Source organism: Callorhinus ursinus, unplaced genomic scaffold, assembly GCF_003265705.2.
Source record: "Callorhinus ursinus isolate GAN/ISIS: 27379988/994484 unplaced genomic scaffold, GSC_fseal_2.0 scaffold4, whole genome shotgun sequence".
NCBI classification, from domain to species: Eukaryota; Metazoa; Chordata; class Mammalia; order Carnivora; family Otariidae; genus Callorhinus; species Callorhinus ursinus.
The window spans coordinates 158,615,192-158,642,490 of record NW_027397066.1 but is presented as its reverse complement, the minus strand read 5'-3'; the positions used below and the strand labels follow the sequence as shown (position 1 = coordinate 158,642,490).

The 27,299-nt window shown below is 55.0% G+C and overlaps 1 protein-coding gene across 6 annotated transcripts; it reads left to right on the top strand.

The window, feature by feature from the left end:
* The first annotated feature begins 32 nt into the window (after positions 1–32).
* On the top strand, positions 33–27,299 carry RHOBTB2 (Rho related BTB domain containing 2). 6 transcript variants are annotated; one of them, XM_073892601.1, is made up of 14 exons: positions 66–80; positions 366–426; positions 560–629; positions 1,773–2,451; positions 6,327–6,412; positions 14,010–14,211; positions 14,911–15,014; positions 15,551–15,736; positions 16,391–17,412; positions 17,715–17,833; positions 20,227–20,377; positions 23,821–23,909; positions 24,727–24,832; positions 26,097–27,299. In XM_073892601.1, exons 4-14 carry the CDS (start codon positions 2,410–2,412, stop codon positions 26,312–26,314), a joined length of 2,325 nt encoding a protein of 774 aa, XP_073748702.1. In that variant the 5' UTR covers positions 66–80; positions 366–426; positions 560–629; positions 1,773–2,409; the 3' UTR covers positions 26,315–27,299. The 6 variants fall into 6 exon arrangements, with proteins under 6 accessions (XP_073748701.1, XP_073748703.1, XP_073748704.1 ...); XM_073892600.1 differs by lacking the exon at positions 560–629 and having other exon boundaries at positions 33–80; XM_073892602.1 differs by lacking the exon at positions 560–629 and having other exon boundaries at positions 40–426; positions 1,773–2,401.

The window sequence follows — 27,299 nt, the reverse complement described above, 5'->3', positions numbered from 1 at the left end:
TTGTGAGTGAAATTCCAAAGCAATATGAGTCACCAGGGAGGAGGAGAGGCCAGGACAGAAGTCAGAATGAGAGCCTGAGGGTAGACCAAAAAAAAAGGCCCTGGGGGGTCGGGGGCTGGGCCGAGATACCAAGAATGCTCACCTGTCCAAAGTTGGGAGTGAGGCCTCCGGCCCAAGTGACTTATCTCTGGGCTCTGCACAGACCTGGACGGGGAGGCAACTGACCGGGAGGCCGGCCTCTAGTCCCACCCCTGGATACAGTAACCATGACCCTTACCTGGCTCCCCATAGGCTGGGCTTTGGATCCCAGCCCTGAAATCCGTGTATTGTTTCCTCACGCATTCCCTCCCCCTGACCTGGCCCAGGACATTGCTTCCGGACGGGGAACGGTGATAGGCCAGCTGGGCCCCGGAGGAAAGACAGCAGGTAAGCCTGTGTGACCCATGCCCTGCCATCCTGAGACACCCGCCCCCCCACCCCGGCCCTTTCCCTGTGCCTGGGGAAGAGAGAGGCGCTCCAGCCCTGGCGGCTCCACCTGTCCTCACCTGGTCCCTTCCAGAACTCAGGACAAAGAGCACTTCTCAGAACGTGGTCTCCTCCGAAGGAGGGAGAAGGGGAAGCAGGGGGAGGTGAGTCAAGGAATCAGGTGTCTTACGCATCATGGCTCAGCAGCCCCTTGACTGGGGACCAGCAACCCGAGGCAGCCGTCCCAAGGCTAAAACCGTGTCTTGGGGGTGGGGGGGGGGTAGCAGTTCCACATGTAGTGGGAGTATCAAGGGCCAATGCCTACAGGGGTCAGGAGCCAGGGCAGGCCTGCATTCCACTCTCTCCTGGGAACCTCGGCAGGAGGGAAGGGGAGCCGGGGTCTCTCCTCCTCCAAGAGCCCTTTTCGTCCTACTCCATCAGCTGTCAGTGGCCAGGGTGGAGCTCAGCAGCAGCCCGAGCTTCTGGGGTTCTGGGGCCACCTCCGCCCCCAGGCCTGCTCTACCTCCGCCCTTCTCCAGCCCGAGCGGCCCCTGCCAATACCAGGGATAGCTCCGCTCTGCCCGTTTTCCTGCACCGCTCCCTCCGGGCCCCTGTGCAGCCCCTCGAGGCCCCTTCCCGCTCCAGGAGCTGCCTGATCCTGGCAGCGGGAGGATCCATTCCTCCAAGAAGAAACGGAGCAGCATCCCTAACTCTGATCCTCACCCTCTCTTGCTCCCGCGCCGCCCCCCCCCCAACGCCCCACAGTTGGGCGCTTCTTTCTAGTCACACCTGGCCAAGAACTCAGGCTAGCACAAGCAATGCCTTTCAGGGCAGCAGAGTACCCCCAGCCAGCCTGCTGTCTCCTCCTTGCAAAGCAGTAGCTGAGTGAGGGAGCTCCTTTTGCTTTAGGAAGAGACGAGGCTCAGACAAGGGGCCGACGGAGAGGGGGGCCCTAGCGAAGGTGAGGGGCATGACTCAGCGTGGGGGGTCAGACCGGCTGAGGGGGTCTGTGAAGTGACCGTGTAAGGCCCCAGCTGCCCCTGTTTCCAGGTGACCTTGGCCCTGGGCTCTAATTCTGTCTGCTCCTTGTGCCTCCACTTCCAGGGCGTTCTTCTTTATCTCCAGCTGTTAAGGCCTGTCCATAGTCCATCAACTGAATTAAAAGCCCACGCCTTGAGGCATGAAAATATTCCCACATTCTTGACTTCTTCTGGGGCCGGGGTTGCAGAGTGAGTAGGGGCTGGGAGGGATCCGAGGCAAGTCCCAGCTGGTCCATTCCCGCTTCTCTGCCTTCTGTCTCCCTATAGCGACCCTCCCTGATGGCAGAAAACATGTCACATGATAACCTCGCACGGTCAGAATTTCAAAACCAGTGTGGATCATCCACCAGCACCACCTGGTCTCACGCACGAGTAAACTGAAGCCCACAGAGATCGAGTCTGCGGAAGGGGCCACGGCGCTGGGCCCCACACAGCCACAAACTCCCCGTGTGACGTGGCACACGTGGCACACGTCTGGCCCAGGTTTCTCAGCTAAAGAGTCATTTTGATACGAATTAAAAACAACACATTAATGCTCTAAAATCGGGGCACGAGGTTGGAGGGGCTCAGGGGCTGTGCCATCTCCTCTGAGAGGCTTGGGCCTGCCGGTTTTGTGACAGTAGCAAGTCACATGGCTTCCCAAAGCTTCAGTTTCCCCATCTGCCAAGTGGGGATCATAGTCCCTCCTCAGAGGATTGCTCTGAAGTGTAAATAAAGCAGTACGTTAGCCCAATGCTGGGCATATAACGGGCTTTTGATAAATGATGATTATGATGATTAGGCTTAAGCTTCTTGATGATCGGGATGCCATCGTTACTATTTTATAATCTCCGCCATCTCGAGCAGTATCGGGCACGGGTAGGAGTTTAACATGTATGTGATACGCAAAACGAAAGGTAAATGAATGAATGAGCAAACAAGCCTCATCTTTTCCCGGAGTCTCAGGGTGAGTAAGCGATGTGACTGGGGCCCAGGCCCGGGAAAGGCAGAGTGTGGGCGGCACTCCTCCCAGCCCCACAGCCCCGCGGTCCCAGCTCTGCATGTATAGGATGGTGGTTGGGGCGGCTGTGAGCCAAGTTCTGCTGAAGCTGCTCTGGCACCCCAAGGCGTCCCTGTCGGGGTACAGAGATGGTGGTGCGAGAGTCTCCTTTTGGGGGCTGCCTCCAGCCCCAGGATCCCACCCACAGCTCAAGCTCCCAGACAGCTCTCAGCACGGGTCTCCTAGGAGAAAGAAGAGGGTAGGCTGGGAGAAAGGTAGGGTGGGCAGGGGTGAGCTTGTCCGGGCATGTGGTAAGACCCAAACTGCCCGACGAAGTGGAGGTGTGCATTCTGTGGCCTTTGAGGTGCCCAGACTAGGTTTCCAAGGGCCTGCGTGACAGCACCCCACCGCCCCTGCCTCTCTGCCTGGGGACCAGTGCCACAGGCTATCTCTCTAAACGGATGACCTGTTCTGTGAGAAGCTTCCAACCCTGAGCACCAGCTTCTCTACCCTCTGTCTCCGCCTCACTTCAGGCCTTGCCCTGGGGTTCCAATAAACTGGGAACAGCTTCGCCCTACGGAGCAATGCCTCTGGCTGAGACCAGGGGCCCTGGACTCTGTGCGCAGCACCCTGACCCTCAGAGGGGCTGAATTTCCCAGGGTAGCTGGCTACTGACTCAGGCTGCTTGGAGAGAGGACTCTCAGGTCCAGAGAAGTCCAGAGACAATGCAGTTGCCCTGTTGGTCTCTCACCACTCCAAGAAAGTTCTGCCAGCTGGCCGTCCCCCTCTCTTTGACCAAGTCAGAGCCATGTGCAGATATTTTTCTAGAAATCTCTGCCCAGGAGGTGGGGAAAGGAGGGGGAAGAATGAGGAGGAGGGGTGGCGGCAAAGGAAAGGGAGAACGAGAGGTAAGGAGGAAAGGAGGAAAAGAGAAAGGGGGCCTTCAGGGTCCTTGAATGATCCCAGACTTTGTGGAGGAGGTGGAGCTTTGGGAGCTGGGGGAAGTCTCCTCCTCTGACTATAAAAAGTCAGGGCCAGAGGCTCCTTAGATACCATCCAGGTCAACTACCTGATTTTCCTGAGAACCCGGAGGGGGCGGGAACCCAGTTCCAGAATGCACTCCAGCGCCTTTTGTATCCCTTCCTTTCTCATGTTGTTGGAGGTCCGAGTACCAAAAGGCTCCGGGGCTAGGGCAAAGGGGTGCAGGGGTGCTGTGCAGGGTGTGGCCTGGAGCCCTGCAAGGGGAGCCCAGAGTGCAGGTGAGGGCCAGGCCCCATCCTGGGAAGCCTCACACAATCCTTTAACCTGGGGCCAAAGCAGCTACAGCCTGAAACTCGTATCTGGTTACTGACATGCCGCAATGCCCAAGGCAGGGTCCAAGTTCAGACTAAGCTGATTTTGACAACAACACTGAGCCTGCTAAATGTTTACTAAACAAACCCTGTGCTCTTCTCAGTTTTTAAGATTCCCTATTCCATGCCATGCATTCCTTTATCTGGAAGCAGTAAACAGTAATACACACTCACAGTGGACCAACCTCTGAGGGTCAACAAAAATCTTTCCCATCCCTAACATGGGTTATTATCCCTGTGAGCTCTAGCAGGACCAGCTCCCAAGGGGGGGGAAGAAGAAAGGGGACTGAGGGCTCCCGGACACACATGGCCCCTGGCCGCCCTCTCAGCCTCCTCCCTGCCCCCTCTAGAACACTGCAGCCACATGGAAAGCCATGGGGAACAGTTGGGGCTTTTTATAATCTTTATTTGTTAACAGTTCAGGCTATTTTTTTCCATGCTTGCAAGAGATGCCAATGCCTCTTGAAAAAGTTGTGAAAAAAAAAACAAGTCTATTTTGGGGTGATCAGCCTCCTCAGAGCTTCTCACTTGCAGCTCTGCAGGGCTCCAGGAACGAGCCTGTCCTCTCTCAGAAGATCTGCAGCCTGCTTCAAGGGAAGGATCTTGGGCCTTGGGTGCACTGGCTAGGGAGTGCATTTTCACCCCCCACTTGTAACGTTTCTGTCTACAAAGTGCAGCAGAAGTAATACCATGTAGCTTCTTTCTGCTGGAGGCCTGCCTGGTGGTGGCTTCTTGTGCACCCTCCTGAGAAATAACAGCCCAAGACACTTGGGGTGGATCATGCATTTCCCCTGTGACATTAATGGTGGTGGTACTTGCAGCTCTTACAAGATATAAGCCAAAAAGCGTTCCAGTCTCTCCGCTGAGCAGAGAGCTGCCTCAGAGCTGCAGGATTTACTGCATGGAGGCCTCAGCCAGCTGTGGCTCCCCGGGAGGCAGGGCCAGGGTGGAGGGGCGTGGGTGGGTGGGCAGAGGGGTCTGCATGCTCAGATCTCAGCCAGCAGGTGCTGGCTGCAGCCTGGCCAGGCCAGACTGGGAACGGACTCTTCAGCTCCTGCTTTGAGCAGCCCCGCCAGCCCCACAGTGTGGTGTAGAACGGCTGCAAGGGGCCGGCTGGGCTTTGAAGATCATTTGTGTTCCTTTCACTGCCTCACCTGCTTGTTCGTTTTCTCACTGGGCACCAGGGCCGAGGCGGGCATGGGATTTTCCAACCCTGGTAGGTTAGACTGTCAGAACTCCACACCCTCTGTGCTGACTGCTCGCCGTAGGCCACCGAGGTAGCCCACGCACAGATGGGAGATGGGTCCCCCTTTACACAGGGGTACTGAGCATAAGTCCATCGGGGGAGAAGGCAGAAATGGAGGAAGAGTTAGAAGGATCACACAATCTCTGATCTCAGCCCTGGAAGGGGCCATGAGAAGATCATCTGGTCACCTCCTGTCTTCAGGCAAGTAATATTATTATCCCAGTGGAAGGCCAGAGAGATTAGGTTCCTTGCCCAAAGTCACACAGCCAATTCCTAGTGGAGGAGAAACTAGAACTGAGGTTGGCACCAGTTACTGCAATGGCCGCTCCTCTGTTTTGGTTTCGTTTCACTCGGGGCTCTTGGGGCTCCTATTGTCCACATCCCTGCCCACATTGGGCTTGGGGGGCGGGGCTTCTCTTGCCTTAGCTTTCTTCTGCCTCATTGTCCCCTGCCCCTGGAGGGTTGTCACAGAGATGCCCCTCCACACAGTACCAACTCCTTCCAGAGGTATCCCGCAGGCCTCTCCAAGCCCTTCCTTGATCGTTCCCTATCTTTCCTGGAATTCTAGAATTTTCTTTGGCTGAACTGGTCCCAAGATTGTGACTGACCATTTAAGGAAGCTAAAGATGGGGATCTCTGCCTCTTACTATGTTTCTAATCCCTCCCTGCTCTGCCCCCAAATATTTCCTTCTTCCATTCTCAGCCTTGGTGGCCATCAGCTGATATTCTGCTGAGTCCATTTTGGGTCGGGAGCTTCTTCAGTGAAAAGGATGGCCAATAAAATATAAGCCTTCCATGCTAGGAACCCATAACAGATATCCATGCTGGATGAACTGGACCTCACCCTTGTACATGAGAAAACAGGCCCAGAGAGGAGAGGGAAGAATCCACCATCACCCAGCTGGGTGGGTGGGTGGCCTCCTGATGGACAATGGACTGCTCTTTTCAAATTACCAAACCAAATTACTGCTCTTTTCAAATTACCAAGCTCAGAAGGTGCAAATGCCTGCAGCATGGGATGAACCATGAACCCAGTTCTTGACCCTGGAGGAGCCCCTTGATTCCCTGAGGTGGCCTCTGTCTTGGCCTCCAGGCTGAGTGTCTCAGCAGGAGCCACACTCTTGCCCTGAGTAGACCCTCTGTTTGGGCTGACCGAGCTGGTGGCATCTCTTTGGGTAACTCACGGTGTGTTTATTCCTTCTCTCACTGTCTTCCCCTGCCCTGCCCCATTCACTTCTGTCCAGCCCCCAGGAGCCTGGAGGGAACACAGAGCAATGGCGACCCAAAGACAAAGCCAGTACGGCCTGTGGAAGACCTCTCTGGACAGCATGTGAGTAGCCCCTGGGTGGTGTCAACTCCCTCCTCCTCAAGTGCCCCACCCAAACATTCATTCATCCGTCAAGCATTTATTGAGCTCCTACTGAGTACTAGTTGCCAGACCAGCAAGAAGGAAACTCTCAAATAAGCATGGCCCCCTCCCTAAACAGTGCTCAGTACTGTGAGGAAGAGAGTGACCCAATGATAGAGCAGGGTGATTGGTATTATTAGGGGAGCACGGAAGAAGGGCGGGGAACGTTGCTGACTTTGTAGGGGGTATTCATGGTGGGCTTCCTGGAAGAAGTGATGTCTAGGTTGAGACTTGAAGGATGAGTAAGCATTATCCAGGTGAAGCGGTGGGAAGAACAGTGTTCAGGCTGAGAGAACTATTTGATCAAAGGCCCAGAAGGGTCCTGCCTCTTATGAAGACCGGGTGGTGCTCCCTGAGTCCTTGACGAGGAGGCTGAAAGACTCCAGACTTTCCAGATTTGGCACCTTTGTGCCCTGACAGGGCTCTGCATGTTGAGATGCCTCTGCTTTTGCTCTCGGCTGGTACCAGGCACAGGGTGGCAACGCCGTGTGCCCCAGATTACACGCTGCTGGGGAGGGGGGCAAGGTTTCATGTCAGAAGGCCTGTGGGGTGCACTTGGCAGAGGCTCACGTGTTCCAGGGGAGGGTAGACAGAAGAGAGATTAGTAGCCTGCCAAGAGGAGAAAGGCTGGAACTGTGTGTGAAACAAATGGAACGTGCAGGTTGGAGGAGGACACACCGAGAGAGGTTTGCATAGCTTGGGCTGGCCCTGGGGAGGAGCCTTTGAGCCACAGGGAGAGGGGGGCCTGTGGTACTGGCTGCAAGCCTGCCGCGTAGGTGCCCTCTTGAGGACCAGGTTGGAGAGTTTTCTCCCCAGATGGGGCCTCCTGCTCACAGGCTTCAGGAAAATGGCAGCTCGTGATGTCCTTGAGGAGAGTGGTTATGGGCATCGTGGGAGGGGGTGCCTTTTCGGGACAGGCTCAAGGGGTTTACATCGCTGGGAAGGAGGAGTCACAGGAAGGCTTTGGTGAGGGAAGAGAGGTTGGAAGAACTCCAGCTGGGAATGCCTGAGAGGTGATTGATCAGGAAGATCTCTGGGTCGAGGAAAAGCTGAAAAAGAAGACTGTGTGCCAAAAGTGGGACTGGGAATTAAGGTGTTGTCCCCCAGCGGAGCACCTGGCTCTCTCTGCCTGAGACAGTTTACCCAATGTGAGCAGGAGGTGCAACTTCATTTGGCCAAACTTACACCTTCAAACCGCAACAGGGCAGCCTGGTTGGGCAGTGAGGTTCGCAGGCTGAGCTGGCTCTTTCCCCAAAGACTCCATAGAAGCAGACCTGGAAGCCCCATGATTTGGGGCAGAGGGCAGATCTGTTTTCCTGCTCTGTGCTGTACTGGGGCCATCCCTGCTGCTGGGATGTGTGAAAGGTGAAGAAACCAACAGGCTGGTGCTCTGGAGCTGGATGGGGGCAACTGGGTATCAGTGGGAGAGGCCGTGGCCTCCTGTGACGCCCATGCAGAGATATCATGCTATGGTTTTCTTTGGGGCAGTGACCGCTAACACATAGAAGATGGGCTGAGGCTCTTCAACACCAAACATGTGGGAAGAACACACCTGCCCATGGTTTAGTGTCTTTCCCACGCATGTATTCAAACGAATACTTTCTGTTCTTATGGAGACCGAATCCTAACCAGAAGGATGAAGCGGCACACTCAGTCATCCCTAATCTCTTCTCCAGCTCTGGGTAGGTTCAGAAGGAGATGGGGGAAGAAGCATCCTCTACCAATCAGGCACTTACTGAACATGGATCAGGCCAGAAAGCGCGTTTATCACAAATACCCTAATGGGCAACGTTCAACTGTATGCATTCATAGATGGAAAGCATACTTCAGAGAATACAAAATTCATTTTTATTTGGCTTTTTTTTGGCAATGGATTTCTCTTCCTAATCATATTTTTGCATAAACTAATATTAAACTGGATTTGCATTCTCAGAGCACAAGCTTGAGGGGGTTAGGTGGAAGGCATGTCAGTCTGGACTTAAAAAATTGTCTAGAGGTAATTGACAAGATGGATAAAACCAGACTGAGCTGGCCACTGTAATTACCAGTAGTCAAGACCATCAGAATCAAACCAGCCTTGAACATGGAAACTTCCTTTGAGGACTGCTCATGTTACAGATGTCATCCCTTATAACCTCTTTAGTAAATCGAGACGGAGAGCACAAAGGTGTCTTAGACACCGTCTCCAGGGCTAGTGTCTTCATGGCATTTCTTTTAAGAGGTCAGAAGATACTGGTAAACTCCAGGTGGCAATAGGATGGGCGTGGGACGGAAGCAGAGACTGCTGAAGAGGGAGGGAAGGGAGAAGGCCTAGATAGTACAGGTGATATAGTGACCCACTCTAAAACTCACGGGCCATGGCAGTCGGAAGCACAGGCTGTAGCTGAACGTCTGGTGATCGAAGAAGGAAGGCCCTCAGGTGCCAGGAAAACTCTCAAGCCAGAGGAGGGCCTGTGTGGAAAGGCTGTGTTCCTCTCCCTGAGGGCCAGGGGTGGAAGCCTGGTTTAAGGGGCAAGGAAAATATGTCAAGTTCCCCTCCCCGAACTCGCATCCCTTCCAGGGCTAAGCTGCGTCTCAGAGTTCTTTCGCAGCCTCGCGGAGGAAAGGGGAAAACCCTGTGGGAGTCCAGTGAGGTTTTGCGCCCTGACCGGTGGTGAGCCGACACCCTTCCAGCCTCTTCCCTCGGGGCGGGGGAAGGGAAGGGAGGCAGGGCGGGAGGGTGTGAGCGGCGCCGCGGGGCGGGGCAGGGCGGGGCCGCCGGTGGCCCAATCCCCTTCTTTCCCCGCCCCTCCCCCGCCCCCAGGCCCCTTTCCACCAACGGAGCTCCGCGGTGGGCGGAGCCTGTCACGGCAGCCGTCCTGGGTGCGATTCCCCCCCCCTCCGTTCTTCCTCCCTTTCTTTCTTTTTTTTTTTCCCCTTTCCTTTTTTTGTGAATGAAAAAAGGAGGTCGCGAGCGGTCCCCGGGACTGCAGCGCCAGGCGTCTTCGCGGCCGCGCCTTCGGAGCGGGTCGCGCGCGTAGCGGCGGCGGCCTCGCCCCTCTCCTCCTCAACTGCGCGTCGCCTCCAGCCTCCGCAGCCAGAGGACCCGCGGCGGCGGCGCGGCCCAGCCGCCCGAGGTCGGGCGGGCCGCGCGCAGCCCACTCCAGCGTGCCTCCATGACACTGGGCGCCCGGGGCGCGGGGAGATGCTGATCCGGAAGAGGCAATGGCTGCAGTGCCGCGCGTGCGGCCGCTCCCGGCCCGCTGTCCTGCCTGGGCTGCTCTGTCAGAGTTTCTGATCTAGCGCGACCCGGGCCCGGAGCCTGTAGCAGCAGCGGCGGCGGCGGCGGCAGCAGCGCGGCGGCGCCGGCATCGTCCTAACTTGCACGCGCGGAGTGACCCCAGACATTTCACTAAAATGAGCGTGCTTAGCAGGAAGAGATGTGTTCCTTACACTAGAAATTACCCCGTCACATGTAGTGGTGTAAGTAAATGATTAATTTCTATTACGGCCGGGTTGCAAGCTGCCTGGAAACGCGCCGCTGCGCCCTCCTGTGCCCTCCCCGGCCCTATCTGCGCCCCTTCTGAAGACTATCCCCCCCCCCCGGCACCCCCTCTCCCCTTGGCTATAGCTTTGGCTGCTGGGGTCTCAGGGGGCGGGGGACTAACCTTTTCCGGGTTTTTCTAGAGAAAGGAAGATGACTTGATTGCCTTGGCGTGTCGTGGCCTTCCTCTTTCCCCATTTTTAAAAAATTTTTATTTCGTGTGTGTGTGTGCAGAGCAGCGTGTGAGGAATAAAGGTCCAGAGTGGTGGAAATGTTTCTGTTAAAAACCAGTGGAATTTGGATGTTTTGCTCGCCGTTCCGGAGACATTTCTTTCAACCCAACTCCATTGCAGTCTGTGCATCAGAGTTCTGGCAAACTATGGGAGAGATGCTTAACGTTGTTTGTTGATGTTTGAGAAGGTTTTTTTGAGTGTGTTTAGGTTTGCATTTTTTGTTATTTTTGTTATATCATTGTATATATTTTGTTAATATCATTCAAGATCCCTTTGAGCCTTGCTGTCCACTGGATCTGCAGGAGGGATTCATCTCCCCACCTTCCCCAATATTACAGTGTCAGCAACCCTGGTGAAAAGCCACCCTCTCTGGTCTTCTCTTCCCGATTCTCCCTTCCTCTCCATCCTCCTTGATTTTTACCTTCATTTTGAGGATATTCCTCCCTTTTGCATTTTGTAAGATGCAGGATGTGGGATATTGGTTGCTAGGAGACAGACCAGGCTCCCAGGGAGATTCTGTCGTTTCCTTGACAACCAGACTAGGGCAGCCACAGATGAACAAGCCTCCTATCAGCTGTGGGAGGGAAAGGGGGGCTTTTCTGGGCTCTGCAAAGAGTGTGTGTAGGGGTGTGGGGGTGGGACTGGGACCCGGTGAGGGTTGTAGCTAATCCGAGCACACCTGGCTTTTTGGCCTGGCTTGAGTACACAGAGCTGGGAGAGCAGTGGGCAGGAGGCTGATTGTGGAGAGGGGGACAGGGATCATGGGACAGGGTAGGGAAGGAGCACCTCTGTGACTCTGGGATCACTGAGGGAGAGGAATGAATTGGAGGTTGTGACACCCAGGGCAGGATGGCAAGGAAGCCATAGTCTGTGGAGGTTTGTCTAGGGGCTCAGAGGGACTGAAGATGAGGCAATTGTGCGGAAAAGTCTAGAGTCATTGAAGGAGAGAGTGCCAGAAGGGAAGGGGAAGTTGAGAAGCTCCTTGAGTGGGTTGTATCATCATACATCAGCAATGATACAGTAAAGTAGCAATATTCTAAAGCAGAAATTCTATTACTGCGGGCTTTGGCACGCTATCTCCAGTACAGGATCCTCGTTTAAGACAGGCCTGATTTGACTAAAGAGTTTTGTCTGTTGGCTTAATTGGGCCAGTCTGTATCTTAAAGAGAGATAGAATTACATATATAGATATGTAATCTAGCATTATATAATACCAGATTACATAAGAAGACAAATACCTCCTTTCCACTTGGGCTCTCTTGGCACGAATTCACCAAGATTCGGGAAACTTTCTTCCAAAGCCCGCATACCCATTTTCCAGAAGGGCAGACTGATGCCCAGAGCAGCGAAGTGATTTGCCCTTTCCTAGATATGAAGTTCCCTAGATCTGAAGTCAGGCGGTTGGGACAGGGGTGAAGTGGGTGAGAATGATAAAAATAGGGGAGGAGTCCAAGGGTAAACAGGGGAAGGCTGCGGAGCGCTGGAGAGTGAATGGGAAGGGGCTGCCTAGCCAGGGAAGCACCCAGCAGGTCTGCTGTCTATACTCACGGAAGTGTTTGTTGCCTTCCTACTTGTTGGTTGGCTCACCCCTACTTAACCAGAGAGGTACATGAGGTGTGCAGGGGTATTTTAACCATAAACTCTCTGATTTTGAATCAGCATTGCTCTACCGGTGTTCTGGCCTCCTCCTCATGGTCCAGATGCTCCTGGATTTACGAACTGATGCCCCTCCTCCGTGCCTCCTCATCCCCCTTCTGCTTCCACACCCACAGGCCATTCGAATCTAAATTTGAAGAAAGAAGTTCTACTGGCGAGTGGGTTATAGTCTTTCTCCTCCAGCTATACATGTTCCTACTAGGGAGTCTGTTTTGTTCTTCAGTGCATAGAACTACAACCCAGGCGATTCCTTCCCAGTTGCCTGACTTGAGACCAGGACCCATCCAAGCGGGGTTCCCGGTCCTCAGCTCAGGAGAGAGCAGGGAGGAGGCAAGATGGTGCTTAGGACAATGGCTGGCCCACTGGGGAGGGTGAGGAGGGGTGGAGGAGGCAGGAGGAATCCTGCAGACGATTGCTCTGGAGACCAGGGAGGGGCTGCGTGGAGACCCCTTGTTTCGAGTTCAGATCCTGTAAAATTCCAAGAAGGAGGAGGTGCTTGTCTCATTGAAAAGTCCTTGCTGCACTTTTTGCTTAGGTTGCTGAGATGTATCTACTCGCGCAAATCCCAGTTGCCATCGTTACTTGGATATTTCAGTTCTGCATTCCTGCATGCTGGCATCCAGTTACAGCCCAGCAGGAATGGAGCTGCTCGGTTGCTGCTGGTGGCCCGGCTCTCTGGCTGGATGGCTCAGCAGTGAGGGCGCCTGGACTGCCTCCAGGACACTTAGGAGCTCAGCCTTCCTTGGCCTAGGAAGGAGTCCTCAGGCTGCTCCAGCCCCCGGCTGACTTGGTGCACACAGGGAATGTGAGCAGGAGCAGGCCAGTGACCTAGGTGAAACCAAGTTCCCTGACAATGTCTGCCTTGCACCTACCCCTGCCTCCTCCCCTCAACCCTTTCGGGAGAGTAGATGCCACTGGGAGACTGCCACCGAAAGCCCCCTCACCCTCAAGCTGAGGGTCCCTTCCTGGTGACAGCTTTTTAAACACTGACATGACATTTCGACTACAGGAGGGCCTTCTTTTTGTTCATTTGAGGCCATCCCCCTCTGTGGGTGGACAAGGCACTGCCTCTCTGCTCAGCACAGAAGGAAACTGAGGCAAGCATTAGCCCAGAAATTCAGGCCCAAGTTTCTGACCCTCTGCTTCCCCCAGCAACCCCATTACCCATGCAGCCAATTGAGCAAGCAGCCTACCAGGAGTGTGCCAGGGGTCTGGGGGCTTCCAGCCTGAGAATCCTCCTCCCTAGGAAAGGAAGGCACAGAAGGGGGCATATCTCACTCTCCCCGAGGCTGCATGTAGGATGCTTGGAGGGCATGTGTGAGTAGGGGCAGGAAGGCCCACTGGCCGTGCATGGAGTGAATAGTCACAGACCCATGTTTATCTCCACTGCTGCTGAGTGAGCCCTGTAGGCAACATGACAGGCTCCGAGGAGGGGAGGGGAGGCCCATGGGCTGCTCGGGTGCCTCCAGAGGCATTGGGAGGAAGAATTCTAGCATCTCCCTGAAGGAGGCTGGGGGTTAGCCTTGAAGGGTAGCCATAGGCAAGCCAGGGCTTGAAAATCCACCACCAGGGAGAGAGGGAGGGAGGCAAAGGTGGAGGACAGGAGAGCTGCCACCCAGCTCTGACAAGTCCATTAAATTTTAAAGTGGTCCTGCCCTCTGGCCTGCTGGGAAGGGGTGGGGACCTGGCCCGTACTCTGCTTCTCTCAGCTCTTTGCTTTTGTGCTGTCCAGGGGAGGAGAGCGTGGATGGTGAGTGAGCTTCCCAGGAGGACTCTCCTCTTCCTGAGGGAGCGGGGACAGGCCCGGGGCAGGTTCTGCTGTGGGATCTCTCACAGGCCTCCCCCAGCCAGAAGCCCAGTGGGAGGATGATGGCAACAGGAGGCAGACGGGTGTTTCACGTGGTGCCACTGCGCCTCTGAGCCTGAACGGGCCCCCAGCTTCTCAGGCCCCGCAGAACGATTACCCAGAAAGCTACCCACTCCTTTCGCCCCCTCTCCATTCAAATGCTGGCAGAGGGGCCAGCCCCGGCTGAGGAGAGCGGCTGGCCCCGGCCGTCAGGGAGCTGGGGTGCAGAGTCATCTTGACCACTACACTCCTCTCCCTCAGGTCCCAATTAATGGATTCTGACATGGATTATGAAAGGCCAAACGTAGAGACCATCAAGTGCGTTGTGGTGGGAGACAACGCGGTGGGCAAGACCAGGCTCATCTGTGCCCGGGCCTGCAATGCCACCCTCACCCAGTACCAGCTGCTCGCCACCCATGTGCCCACGGTTTGGGCCATCGACCAGTATCGGGTGTGCCAGGAGGTAAGGCTGCAAGGCCGCTCGGCTGGGGGTCCGCCCCATGTACTTGGGCTTCTTCCCAAGCTGTAGCTCAGTGTCTCCAAATGTGGCCCTGCGTGTGCTGAGCTCACGGAGGCCCCTGGGGATGGGGCGGGAGCAGCTGAAGAGGAGGGAGCCCCAGGAGAGAGGGCTGAGGGGAGTCCACCCCAGGGGAGGGATCCCTCACCATTTGTGTTTTGCATGGCTGAGCTGGTGCCTGAGACCGAAGCTGTGCCTGGGGCATAGCATCTTTGTGCAATCACAGCCCCCAGTAATGGGGAGCACTGCGGGGAAGGGAGGGTGTTGGAAAGATGAGGAAGAAAGAAGCTGTCGGCTAAAACCAAAATCAGAGGCTTGTAATGTGCAGGTGAAGCTGGGAACAGGGCAGGCTCCCTGAGATCCCTTGCACCCCAGGACAGTCTGCCCTCTTAGAGGGTCTTCCCTTCCGGCCGGCTTAGAGCCCACTCTTGCCGTTGGCGTCTGCAGAGACGGCACCCGGAGAAAGTGCTGGGCACGGCACACAGAGGAAGCTGCCAGAACCCTAGCTAGCTCTGTCCCTTCACCCCCATGCCGTCTGGGAGCCTCAGAGGTGAGCCAGCGCCACCCTGAGCTGACGTGCAGAGGCCCCTAGAACTGTTGCCCTTGATTCCCACTCCTCTCCTCCCCACCCCCCACGCCCCACAGGTGCTGGAACGCTCCAGAGATGTGGTAGATGATGTCAGCGTCTCCCTCCGCCTCTGGGACACCTTTGGAGACCACCACAAAGATCGTCGCTTTGCTTATGGGAGGTAGGTAAGGCCTCCGGTTGCCTGCGGGGAGCCAGGTGGGTAGGTTTTCCCTGCTTTCCCAAGGAACAGCAATGCTGTGAAATTTCAGCTGGGAGGAGGGAGCAGAGAAAACAGCATGGCAGACCCTCACAGGGGAGGCAGCCCGGGGCAGTGGAAGGAGCTGGGTTTGGAGTCAGGAGGCCAGGTTGGACTCTCAGCCCTGCTACCTCTCAGCTCTGGGACTGTGCACAATTAGGGGAACTGTTCTGAATTGATTTTCCTCTGCCATGGATTGTAAAATGGTAATTTCTAACCCATAAGATAGCCGTGAGGTCAAAATGAGGGTTTTCGGAAGCTCTAAAATGCTAAATTCGGGGCATATAAATTCAAGGTCCTATTATTATACATTCTGTGTAAGGTCATGTGAGCAGATGCCTATGACAGACATGGAATGTAGTGTTGTAGGGTGGGGTGGGTATGCATGTTCTCCCTTGTTCCAGGGGCGGGTAACCTACCACTAGCTTTCCCTGCCCATAACCTCGCTCTCCCACCCCCAGATCCGATGTGGTGGTTCTGTGCTTCTCCATTGCCAACCCTAATTCCCTCCACCATGTCAAGACCATGTGGTACCCAGAAATCAAGCACTTCTGCCCCCGAGCACCTGTCATCTTGGTGGGCTGCCAGCTGGACCTGCGCTATGCTGACCTGGAGGCTGTCAATAGGGCCAGGCGACCCTTGGCTAGGTAAGGGGTGCTGGTGCTAGGGAGGGGGAAGGAGGAAGACAGAGGGAGGGGGTGCATCTCCGTGGCTCCCTGTTCAGCCCTGAGGGAATCCACTGGGCCTCACACCTCACCCTCCATTTGAAGCAAGCCATGTGGGAGGCCAAAGAGAGTGCCCATTCATTCATTCGTTCATTTGTTCATCCATGCATCCATCCATCCATGCATGCATGCATCCATGCATCTCTTATACCCTGTGTGAGCAATCCTGGGCTAAGCACCATGGGAGGGAAAGAGAAAACGAGGTAGTCTTTGCACAAATGGGGCTTATGATCACGCTGGGAGATGAACTCCATATATGGCCGTGTTAAAAACCAGCGTGGAACGTGGCATGCTAATTGCCAGAGAGGTGGTTAGTGCTGCCACTGCTTTGAGCTGGGGAGGGCGCGGGGCTGGCATAAATACGGAAGGCTTCCTGCAAGAAGAGGGGATTAGAAGTGGGCCTTGAAGGACTGGTAAGATTTGACTAGGCAGAGGAGAAAGGGCAGGAGTCGGACTGAAACAGACCCTGAGCAGTCCCCTACAGACCAGGCAGGCTCTGGAGAGCTGCCTCTCCCTGCCCCTCCCCTCTCCTCCTCTCCTGCCAACATGTTTGGTCTTCCTTCTTGAACCTACTAGGCCCATCAAGCCCAATGAGATCCTTCCCCCAGAGAAGGGCCGGGAGGTGGCCAAGGAGCTGGGCATCCCCTACTACGAGACCAGCGTGGTGGCCCAGTTTGGCATCAAGGACGTCTTTGACAACGCCATCCGCGCAGCGCTCATCTCCCGCCGCCACCTGCAGTTCTGGAAATCCCACCTCCGCAATGTGCAGCGGCCTCTGCTGCAGGCGCCCTTCTTGCCTCCCAAGCCGCCTCCCCCCATCATCGTGGTGCCCGACCCCCCCTCCAGCAGCGAGGAGTGCCCCGCCCACCTCCTGGAGGACCCGCTATGCGCGGATGTCATACTGGTGCTGCAGGAGCGGGTGCGCATCTTTGCCCACAAGATCTACCTCTCCACCTCCTCCTCCAAGTTCTACGACCTGTTCCTCATGGACCTGAGCGAGGGGGAGCTGGGGGGCCCCTCGGGGCCCGGGGGCCCCCGCCCAGAGGACCACCGGGGTCACCCTGATCACCACCACCACCATCACCACCACCACCACCATGGCCGGGACTTCCTGCTGCGGGCGGCCAGCTTTGACGTGTGTGAGAGCATGGAGGAGGGCGGGGGCTCTGGCCCTGCTGGGCTCCGTGCCTCCACTAGCGACGGGATCTTACGGGGCAATGGAACAGGGTATTTGCCCGGGAGGGGTCGAGTCCTGTCTTCCTGGAGCAGAGCTTTTGTGAGCATTCAGGAAGAAATGGCAGAAGATCCTCTGACCTACAAATCCCGGCTGATGGTGGTGGTAAAAATGGACAACTCCATCCAGCCAGGGCCCTTCCGGGCTGTTCTCAAGTACCTGTACACCGGGGAGCTGGACGAGAACGAGCGTGACCTCATGCACATCGCCCACATTGCCGAACTGCTTGAGGTCTTTGATCTGCGCATGATGGTGGCCAACATTCTCAACAATGAGGCGTTCATGAACCAAGAGATCACTAAGGCCTTCCATGTCCGCCGGACTAACCGGGTTAAGGAGTGCTTGGCAAAAGGCACCTTCTCAGGTATGGACTGTGCTTAGGAATTGACTGCCGGAGGGCAGGGGACTTCCCTCCAGTTAGCCTTCTGAAGAGTCTGTGTTGGTCCAATTAGCATTCTGAGTCATCTCAGCTGCCGATGTCCTGGAGATAGGGTGGCTCTGCTCCTGAAGCCTGGTACCCAAGCCCAAGAGCTTGGTCAGGTAGCACTCTACATGAATGGCTTCAGGAGGAAGTGGGTTGTGTGGGCACAGTGTCGATCTTTGGGATGGGTTCTCCCACATCCTTTCACCACATCCTCACGTGATGCCTCTTCTCCTCCCGGACAGATGTGACCTTCATCCTGGATGATGGCACCATCAGCGCCCATAAGCCCCTGTTGATTTCCAGCTGTGACTGGATGGCCGCCATGTTTGGGGGGCCATTTGTGGAGAGTTCCACCAGGGAGGTAAGGCTAGGAGGGGAATAGGTGGGAAGGAGAGAGAGACCCACACCCTTCCCACCTGAGGCATCTGCCATTTACTGGTACTTCCTTCAGTCAGTACTACCTTCTGTTACTGACTGTGTGCTTGCTCACCACTGAGTGACAGACTCAGGATAAGTTTAAGAGGTGGCTCCCATAGCCAAGGATCTTATGAAATTTCAAGACAGGGGATTATGGTGACATCTTCACTTTATGGTATAGAAAGCCCTTTTGATCATTATCTCGTGTCTCGCCTCACACACAGCTCCTGCACATGGCGTCGTGTTCTCACTTTACAAGGAAAGTGAGTCCCCAGGAAGTTAAGTGCCTGGTACAAAGGTAAATAAGTAGAAAGGAGAGGTTCGGACTTGAACTCAAGACTTCCGATTCCTTGGCTCTATACATTGTACCTTGCTTTCTCCCTAACGCACGTGAGCCAAGGGGAAAAAATTCAGTGTGTGCTAACGCGACTCTATCACTGTTTTAAATGTAAGTCTTACTATTAGGTACGGTGAAGCCCACAGACCAGAAAATTGCCATTGGACAGAGAGACGTTTATACTCCCAGGTGTCAGTAGGAGGGGGCATGCATCGTATAGGGGACCACACAGGGAAGCACCAGGGTCAGTCTTTAGGCAAAGGGAGTGAAGGGGACGCGAACAAGAGCCTTCACTGTAGTTTCTAAAGGAACGGGTGAGGCAAGTGGAGCAGGCTTAGGATTGGCTAGTCTGAATAATTTCAGCAGGCTTTGGGGCTGTCCCAAGTCATCTGGCACCTGGGCTTGGGGTGACTAGGGCAGGGGATAGTGGTTGAGGGAATGAGCCTGATAAAGGAGGTGGCTGGGGTGTGGACACAGGACTGATTGGTTTGCACGGGAAAGGCAGGCTGAGTACGTCCTTTACTGCCGCTAGCATTGGCTAGCCGTGGGAGGGGCAGCCCCGCTGGGTCAGCAAGGCCCCAGATGTCAAAGCAGCAGAGCTCAGACCAGAAAAAGAAATGCTTCATACAGTCACCTTTCCCTCTAATCAGCACTGCTCCGACTTGGCTGTTCCGTCACTGTTACGGCCACTTTCTCAGGCACCGAAGACTGGAAACACAGAGTTGGACGGGACCTATCAGTGCATCCTTAGAAATAGTCTCTTCAGCCTGTTCTCTCCTTTCCCTTCGAGCAGCCGAGCAGAGTAGCTCAGGCTGGGGCCCTCAGGATTCTCTCTTTTCCGTGAACTCCCGTACCGTTAGTTGGCCACAGTCAGCCTCGCAGTTAACAAGGTACAAGTTTGTGCAACTGCTTGAGGTTCTGGGGGTCCACACGCCATTTTCTTGCCTGATCTGGGATTTCTTCCCTCCCCCCTCTCCCCAGCCCCGCTCTGCACGTCCTTTAGTAAGAGCTCACCCAACACTTGAGGGAAAAGACGGGACTGGGAACAACACAGGATAGCTTCCTGTGACGTAGAATGACAGTTTCTTAAGATTTCCGGGAAGGGAGTGCTTCCAGAAGGCTAAGTGGAGGGCTTGAACTGTGAGCTGGTCTCTGATCCTTGAAGCATGAGTGGGATTGGCTTCTATGAGTGGAGCCCCAGGGGCTGGCCCGCCCCAGGCACTTCTCGGTGCCGCGTTAGAGCTCCAGATGACTCCCATGCAGCTTGGAGAGACTCGTGTCTGATGAGAAAGCAGTTTTTGTTGCAGCGCTGCTCGGAAGAGATCCCAGGGGCCCAAAGCAGCAGCTTCAGGCAGCCAGCAGGAAGCCAGCTGGTGTTGGCTTGGCTCCTTCGTACCCCACTTGCACTGCCCTCTGTAAGGCCAGGAAGGGCCAGGGTGTGTGGGTTCAGGTGGCAGGAAGGACTCCTTCAAACATCTTCCAAGCCAGCACAGCTTTGGAAGCGTGCCAGTGAGAATCCAGGTCCTTTTCTTTATTTGTTAATTAAATACTTATTTATTTATTTGAGAGAGAGAGAGAGAGGGAGTGCACATTCGTGAACGTGGGGAGGAGCAGAGGGAGAGGGAGAGAGAGAGTCTCCGGCAGACTCTCCACTGAGCAAGCGTGGGGCTCGATCTCACCACCCTGAGATCATGACCTCAGCCAAACTCGAGAGTCTGAGTCGCAACCGACTGAGCCACCCAGGCGCCCTGAACCCAGGTCCTTTTAAAATGTCAGAGCGCTGCTCACTGGTGTGGTCAGCATGCAGGCTCAGTGCAGGGTTTTGCTCTGGGAGACAGGCCTTGGTGGGCCTTCGGAGCGGGTACAGGGGCAGCTCAGGAATGGCTGCCCATCCGGTGGAGCCAGCAAGAGGGCCAGGGCCTTTTGAGTGTCCCCGGCCTGAGCTCCTCCTTCCATAAGGCTGGGCCTCCCTGAGGCCTTCTGTCTCCCTTCCCCCGCAGGTGGCGTTCCCTTACACTAGCAAGAGCTGCATGAGGGCAGTGCTGGAGTACCTCTACACGGGCATGTTCACCTCCAGTCCCGACCTGGACGACATGAAGCTCATCATCCTGGCCAACCGCCTCTGCCTGCCGCACTTGGTTGCCCTCACAGGTACGCGGGGACCTCTCTGGGGGAGAAGCCAGGGAAACCACCCCCCCCAGGTGCTGATTTCTCCTCTCACCTGCCTCCCCCCAGGGGACAGGCTGCGAGCACCAAGGAAATGTGTTGACATAAAGTGAAATATGTCGATGCGCACTGGGGCTTGGGTGAGGCCATAGATGTAAAGAAGCACGTGTGAGAGGCAGGATGGTGTCATGTGACAGGCTCTCTGCAAAGGGTTATGGGCCCCACGAAGCGGTATCCGGTAGATGACAGCGCTGGTGTTCCATCAGCTTCGCTTCGGCGGGGCACGCTTAAGTCAAGAGGAATAGAACGCCATTCCTCATTGCCCCCCTTTGGTTCCTCACCACCTCCTCTGTCTTCTTTCTTCTCATCCTTCTTCTGTTCCTCCTCCATCTTCACTTTCTGTCTCTTCCAGAAGCAGACAATAAACATTGACCTCCCATCCCTAGATCCTTGAAAAGACCATGAGAGCTGGAGCTCAGCTTTGAGAATGGGCCTGGGGTGGAGCAGGGCCTGAGGCCACGGGGAAACTGCCCAGCAGGCAGTGGGGGGCGGTGGAGGGGCCGAGGGGCTGGAGAAGAGGAATGGTGCTATCCAGCTGAAGGGAGTGCTGCCACACGTTGGGATTGGTGTCTGCACTGTGTTGGTGTTGGTGTTGGCGCCTCTGCTGCTGTTGATATCGGGGTCCGTGTTCTTGGGTAGGTCAGGGGGCAGAGGGCAGAGCCTTAGATACAACTTGAGTTGAGATTCAGGGAAGGATCTAGCACCAGAGCTGCTGGGGCACTGGACCGATGGTCAAGACTGGGACTCACTTAGGAGGAAAACAGCAATACCGTGATGAGAAATTAGTTATAACATGGGGCTTGGTCATAGGAAGAAGGAAGAAATCATTGATGAGAATTTGACTGTTAAGAGCTGAGCCTACAGAGAGTCCTAGTTGGAGACACAAAGGGCTTTAGGGTGGGGAGCAAGAGAGGCTTCTAAAGATCACAGCTGCGACAGTACGTCCACCGTAGCTGCCCGTGGAAAGTGGTGTGGTCTTCACAGAGCACAGACGACTTCCAAACTCTTGGACCTAGTAATTCACCTTTTGAAAGACTATCTCCAAAGATATGACCCAAAGCAAAATATGTATAAAGATGTTCCTGTAAGTTTGCTTCATCATGGCGGGCGATCAGAAACAAGTCAGCTGTTGCCAGTGTTACACTGTGCCGCTGTGTGGAGAGGCTTGTAGAAAATACCCATTGAATGACTTTTCTGGGAGACGGTCCATACAAATGACAAAGTATACAGATGTGTGTCATGCACATGCTTGTCAAGAAGCAGTGGGAAATGCCGAGCATGGTATATTCGGTGATGCTCTAGGTTTTGGGAGATACGCTTTCTATGAAGTTATTAATTCAAGCTTAAAACTTTTTCATTGTTCAATAGAGCACAAATGCATGAAACATATGTTCGGCTTCATGAATTATTATAGAGTCAAAGGACCCGTGTCAGGAGCTAGCTCCTTGCCGGCCATAGCAGAAGCCCTCGGCCTGTCCCCGCCAGTCACAGGTCCATCCCCGTCCTCAGGAGTAACACTTTGCCTATTACTCCTTTGTAGGGTATTTTTTTATTGGCCTCACTTCTTTCTCTTCATAGTTTTATCTTCCATGTGTGCATCCTTAAACACCAAAGCATGGTCTTATTTTTTAAATGCCTCTTAAATTTCTCCTAATCTAAAGGTTCCTTGTCCATTAAATTTTTTTTTTCCCTTGCAGTTTATCTGTTGGAAGAAACCCACCGATGTTCCAGAAAATCTAGATTTTTCACTGACTGGCCATTGGGTCTGGGGGCTAGATCGGATCCATATTCATTTTTCTTTTGCTAAAACAACTTTATAGGTTATTCCTGTTTTGTTTTAAGATCTTATTTTTAAGTAATCTCTACACCCAGTGTGGGGCTTGAGCTCACAACCCCGAGATCAAGGGTCACATACTCCACCAACTGAGCCAGCCAGGCGCCCCATTTCTGTTTTTCATCAAGAAGCTTTGTCTCTTTTTGTGATCTTTTTTGTGATGTTAGCAGCCACTGAGTATCATTGCCTGAATCCATTGATTCATGAGGTGTTGTGAAATGATAATATTCCAATTCAGTCATTCCTTCTTTGTCTGTTGGAATATGTTGAAAAAGAGAGCAGCTTCCCCTCACCTACTCTTTGCTTACCCAGTGGTGTGGTTCACATAGGAAGGGCAGATGAATGCTTGGTTGTATCCTTTTATTTACCGGTCTTCGAGATAAATTTGTTTCCCATCACCCTTTGCGGGTGTCTGATCAGTTCTTATTTTTAAGTGTTATTACAAACATACTCGATTGGTTTCAAATAATTACAGTTATCTTTATTGAAGCTGGAATACCACACTGCACCTTTTGCCAGCAGGCGTCTTTTCAGGTTGGCACCAGAATGAGCTTTCTGGTTGTGTGGAACGACAAGATGTTCCAGGTTCATTCTGTACATCTCCTGCTGCAGACCTCGAATCAGCCATCTCTCTAAGAAGTCTGTTTCTTATAGTTGGACATGGTATTTCAAGACTATAATCTGAGCATTAGGGATGCACATTACTATACCGCATTGTTGTCTCTCGTTTCTAGGTCTTTTCTTAGATCTGGGAAATAGATTTTAAAGTTTGTTTATTTATTTGAGAAGGGGAGAGAGAGAGAGAGAGAGAGAGAGAGAGAGAGAGAGCATGAACAGGGGTAGGGGAGGAGCAGAGGGAGAGAAAATCTTAAGCAGGCTCCATGTCCAGTGTGGAGCCTGACACGGAGCTTGATCTCACAACCCTGAGATCACGACCTGAGCCAAAATCACAAGTCGGGTGCTTAACCAACCGAGTCACCCCGGCGCCCCCATGAAGATAAAATACCTCATGAGTTTATACTGATACAGTTAAACTTCAGGATTAAGAGTGTTTACTTCTTTAATATAAATGTTTTAACATAAAATATAAGGTCTGTTCACAATTTGTTATAAAATTTCAGTGAACACAAACAACTAGATTCAATCCATAGTTGTAATTCGTAGTTCTCAGCACAGCTGGGAGTTACCACCCTCTCTCATCCGTGTCAACGGCTGGTTCTGCTGGGGGCTTTCACCCTACATATACCAGACCACTGGGGGCAACAAATGTAGTTGGAACAGTTCTCCTGCTTGATTCTAACTAACATCCACTTTTACTGCCCCAGCCCCGCTCCAATGGGAAAGTCTTGCTGTAATCCCAATTTCCTCACCGGTGGAGCAGACTTCAATCACCTGTGGTCTTTCCTGGCCTGCTGGGACTTGCCAGTGGGCCCTCCTGTCTGTCTGCCCTGCAGTGGGTCCCTGCCGGGGGTAGAAGTGAGTGCATGTCCATTCATGTGGTTCTTCAGCTGATTCCTGACTGTGTGTGTCACAGAGCAGTACACAGTGACCGGGCTGATGGAAGCAACTCAGATGATGGTGGACATTGATGGGGACGTCCTCCTGTTCCTAGAACTGGCTCAGGTATGATGGCAGGGGAAGGACTCTCTCCACCGTTCTTGACTCTGGGCTCTGTCTGCCCATTGGCAGGGACTGAAGAAGGCTGGCAGGCGGTGGGTAGGAAGGGAGCCCGCTGTTAGACTCGGTTCCTGGATTGGGCAGGGCCTGCCTCATCGTCCATGCCAGAGGATTCACTCTGACATGCCGAGAGGAATGGTACTGGCGGGAAGGGACTGAGGCTTTGTACGACCATAGGGCAGGGGACAGAAGCCCAGTCTCGTACATACACGTGGTTGCAGCATGCCTGAGGTCACTGAGGACTCTTCATCTAAAATGGGCTGCCCACCTCCTTATTCCCAAGCAAACAAGCAAAGTCTCGCACACGGCCCTCCGAGTGCATCAATTCTGCCACTAGAAGCCAGCTCATGAGGTGGACGTTGCAGCTTTGAGGCATGTGGACACAGTTGGGGAAGTCGGCCCTCTAAGCCTGGTTGTGTACCCCTCCGTGCAGGCTGCTCTGGCCCCCGGTGGGCGGAGGAGGACATCTCCAGGGGGGATCTAAGGAGGACGGACATGGTAGGAAGGCACCACACGCATCTATGGATTCTGTGGGTGCTGGGGGCAGGACAGAGGTGACCTGATGTGACGGTGGCGGTGGTGGCGCCAAGGAGCAAATTAAGTGTTTCCTCACACTTCTGTGTGGGTTTGCCTCTCAAGAGGGGCTCGTTACAACTGCAGGGCTTTGCCCATCTGCACCAAAGCTTGGGCTCTGAGGACAGCTACGGGTGTCTGTGTGGACCCTCCCTGGGGCTCCAGCGTAGGTGCTCCTTTTTGTCCCCAGTTCCACTGCGCGTACCAGTTGGCCGACTGGTGTCTTCACCACATCTGCACCAACTACAACAATGTGTGCCGCAAGTTCCCCCGAGACATGAAGGCCATGTCCCCAGGTAAGCGTCTCCTGCAGGACCTGTGTGTGCTCCTCCCGCATGCCGACGGGGCCAGATCTCCGACTAGACCCCAGGGCGTCCAGAAGCTGCCAGAGACCCTTGGGTTGGACTTGAGCTGGGGGGGGGGGGCGGCGGGCAGCTGGCAAAGGTGTATCCAGCCAAACAGAGGGGAGCCCAGGAAAAGATCAGGGCAGCTGGGGACCTCAGGCAATTCACTTTACCTCTCTGGGCTCCTATTTCTCACAAGTACAAAGAAGGCGTTGGACTTTTGGTATTTTTCAGACCTGGTATTTTTTGGGGGGGAGGTGTATTTTGGTATTTCGGACTTGGTATTTTTGAGACAGGGCTCCACAATAAGAACTATATTTTGTTGTGAGCCAGTACACATATTAAAAAACTATGTGAATTATTTTTAATGTGGCTTATGACCCACCACACTGATTTCACAACCTAGAAATAGGCACAGCTTGGATCACCCAGGTCCAGATGTCCTCTGAGGTCCCTGCGGTTCCACCTCTGCTTAATTAATGTCTCCAGTCCTGGGGCCCAACAGGAAGTGCACGGGCTCCCGGGAGCGGTGTCGTGGCCCCCTGAGTTCCTGCCACTATGCATTCTTCAGGTCTTCACTGGGCGCCCCGCACTCTCCCTGCTGCCCGGTCCTCCCGCACCGACCCCACCCGCACGCTCTCCTTTACACCCTGCGGGCGTTTTCTTTCGCAAGCACAGCTCCGACCACATCACTGCCTTGGTCCAAACCTTCCACACCTTCCGCGCCTGCCACGCCTTCCGGAATCAGTCCGAACCCCTCGGCCTAGCCTTCCGTCCAGGCCGACCCGCCTTGTCCTCTTGCAGCCCTCCCTCCGCTTCCCTCAGAGGCCAGCTCTCGGCCGCCTGTGCTGCCACCCCAGCCGGGCCCGGCAGCTTGCTGCCCTTCTCCCTCCTCACGCTCCGTCGCAGCCTGGGCCGTCCCCAGCGCGCAGGAAGCCCATCTAGGTTGTCCCTCGGCCGCGGAGCCCGGCGGAGCGGAAGTGCCTTGCCCCAGCGCTGGCGCTGGCTTTCTTGAGGAAGCTCTGCAGCGACACGGAGGGCTCTGAAGGCAGGGCTGACGCTCTGGCCCCTGGGACTGGGCGTGCCCCGGAGGGTCCCCAGGGTAGAAGTGTCAGGGAGGGGGCGGGGGGGGAGGGTAGGCGGGTGGCCCCTGGACACCCCCCCCCACATCCCGGTGCCCGGCCTTCTAACCAAGCCCTACTGCGCTGTGCTCCAGAAAACCAGGAGTATTTCGAGAAGCACCGCTGGCCGCCCGTCTGGTACCTGAAGGAGGAGGACCACTACCAGCGGGCACGGAAGGAGCGCCAGAAGGAGGACTACCTCCACCTGAAACGGCAGCCCAAGCGGCGGTGGCTGTTCTGGAACAGTCCCTCCTCGCCGTCCTCTTCTGCGGCCTCCTCGTCATCCCCCTCTTCGTCCTCGGCTGTGGTCTGAGATGCTGCCACCCTTTCTGGCCCTGCTGCCCTTCCCCCACTCCCCCCGCCCCTCTGCTCTTCTGCATCGCCCCCTCCACCTTCCAGGGACAAGAGGACCCACGAAACTAGGACCCTAAGGGCAGCGCTGTTCTCAGCAGCCAACGTAGCTGGGGGGGGGGGGGGGCTTGTGGGTCAGTACGGGGACCCCCTGCAGGGGACTGCGGTTCCAGAGCAGGGCAGGGAGGCGGACGGCTGCTGGGAGGTGGGGAGAGGGAAGGCACCCAGAGCTTTGGCATCTGACTCTGGGCTGGAGAACGCTGGCGTCCATGGGAGACTCTCCCAGCCGTGAGGCTGTGTGGCTCGGTCTGTGGAGGCAGCCCCCTCCCCGGGAGTGGCTGTGCTCGGGGAGGGTCCTGTCTCTCTTGGCCACGTTTTTCCATCCACGGACCTGAGGGTGGCAGATGTTCTGTGGGCAGTTTCCACACAGCGCCTACTCAACTCCTCACCGGAGAAGTCAGGGTAGAAATGAAGCCTTCAGACCCAGCTCGACGCTTCCAGATCCTGGGGTGCGGCTGCCGAGGCCACGGGTGGGAAGGCTTGCGCTCTGGCAAGCATCCCTCCCTCCCAGGGCGGTAGGTGGCCAGGCCTGATCGAGGATGGCAGAGCCTGGTCAGAGCTTTAGGCCTAGGAGCAGCGCCTCGTGGTGCCGTGAGAAACTTCTCCCTCCCTGTGCTTCACCACTCAGATCCAGAGATGGGAACCAAAGGAAACAGGTGGAACAGGGGAGAGGAGAAAGTGGGGGGGGGTGTCTGGGTGCAGCAACCCCATGCTCTCTGGGCTCCTCCCCCTGCCTCTGGTTAGCACGGCCTCTTAGCACCGTGGGGCAAAATTAGCAAACAAAACAAAACAAAACAAACAAACCCCCAAACAACAGCAAAAGCACCACCAACAAAAACATGTTGGCCTCTATCCCCTCAAAGAAAAGAAACAAGAACAGAAAAAGC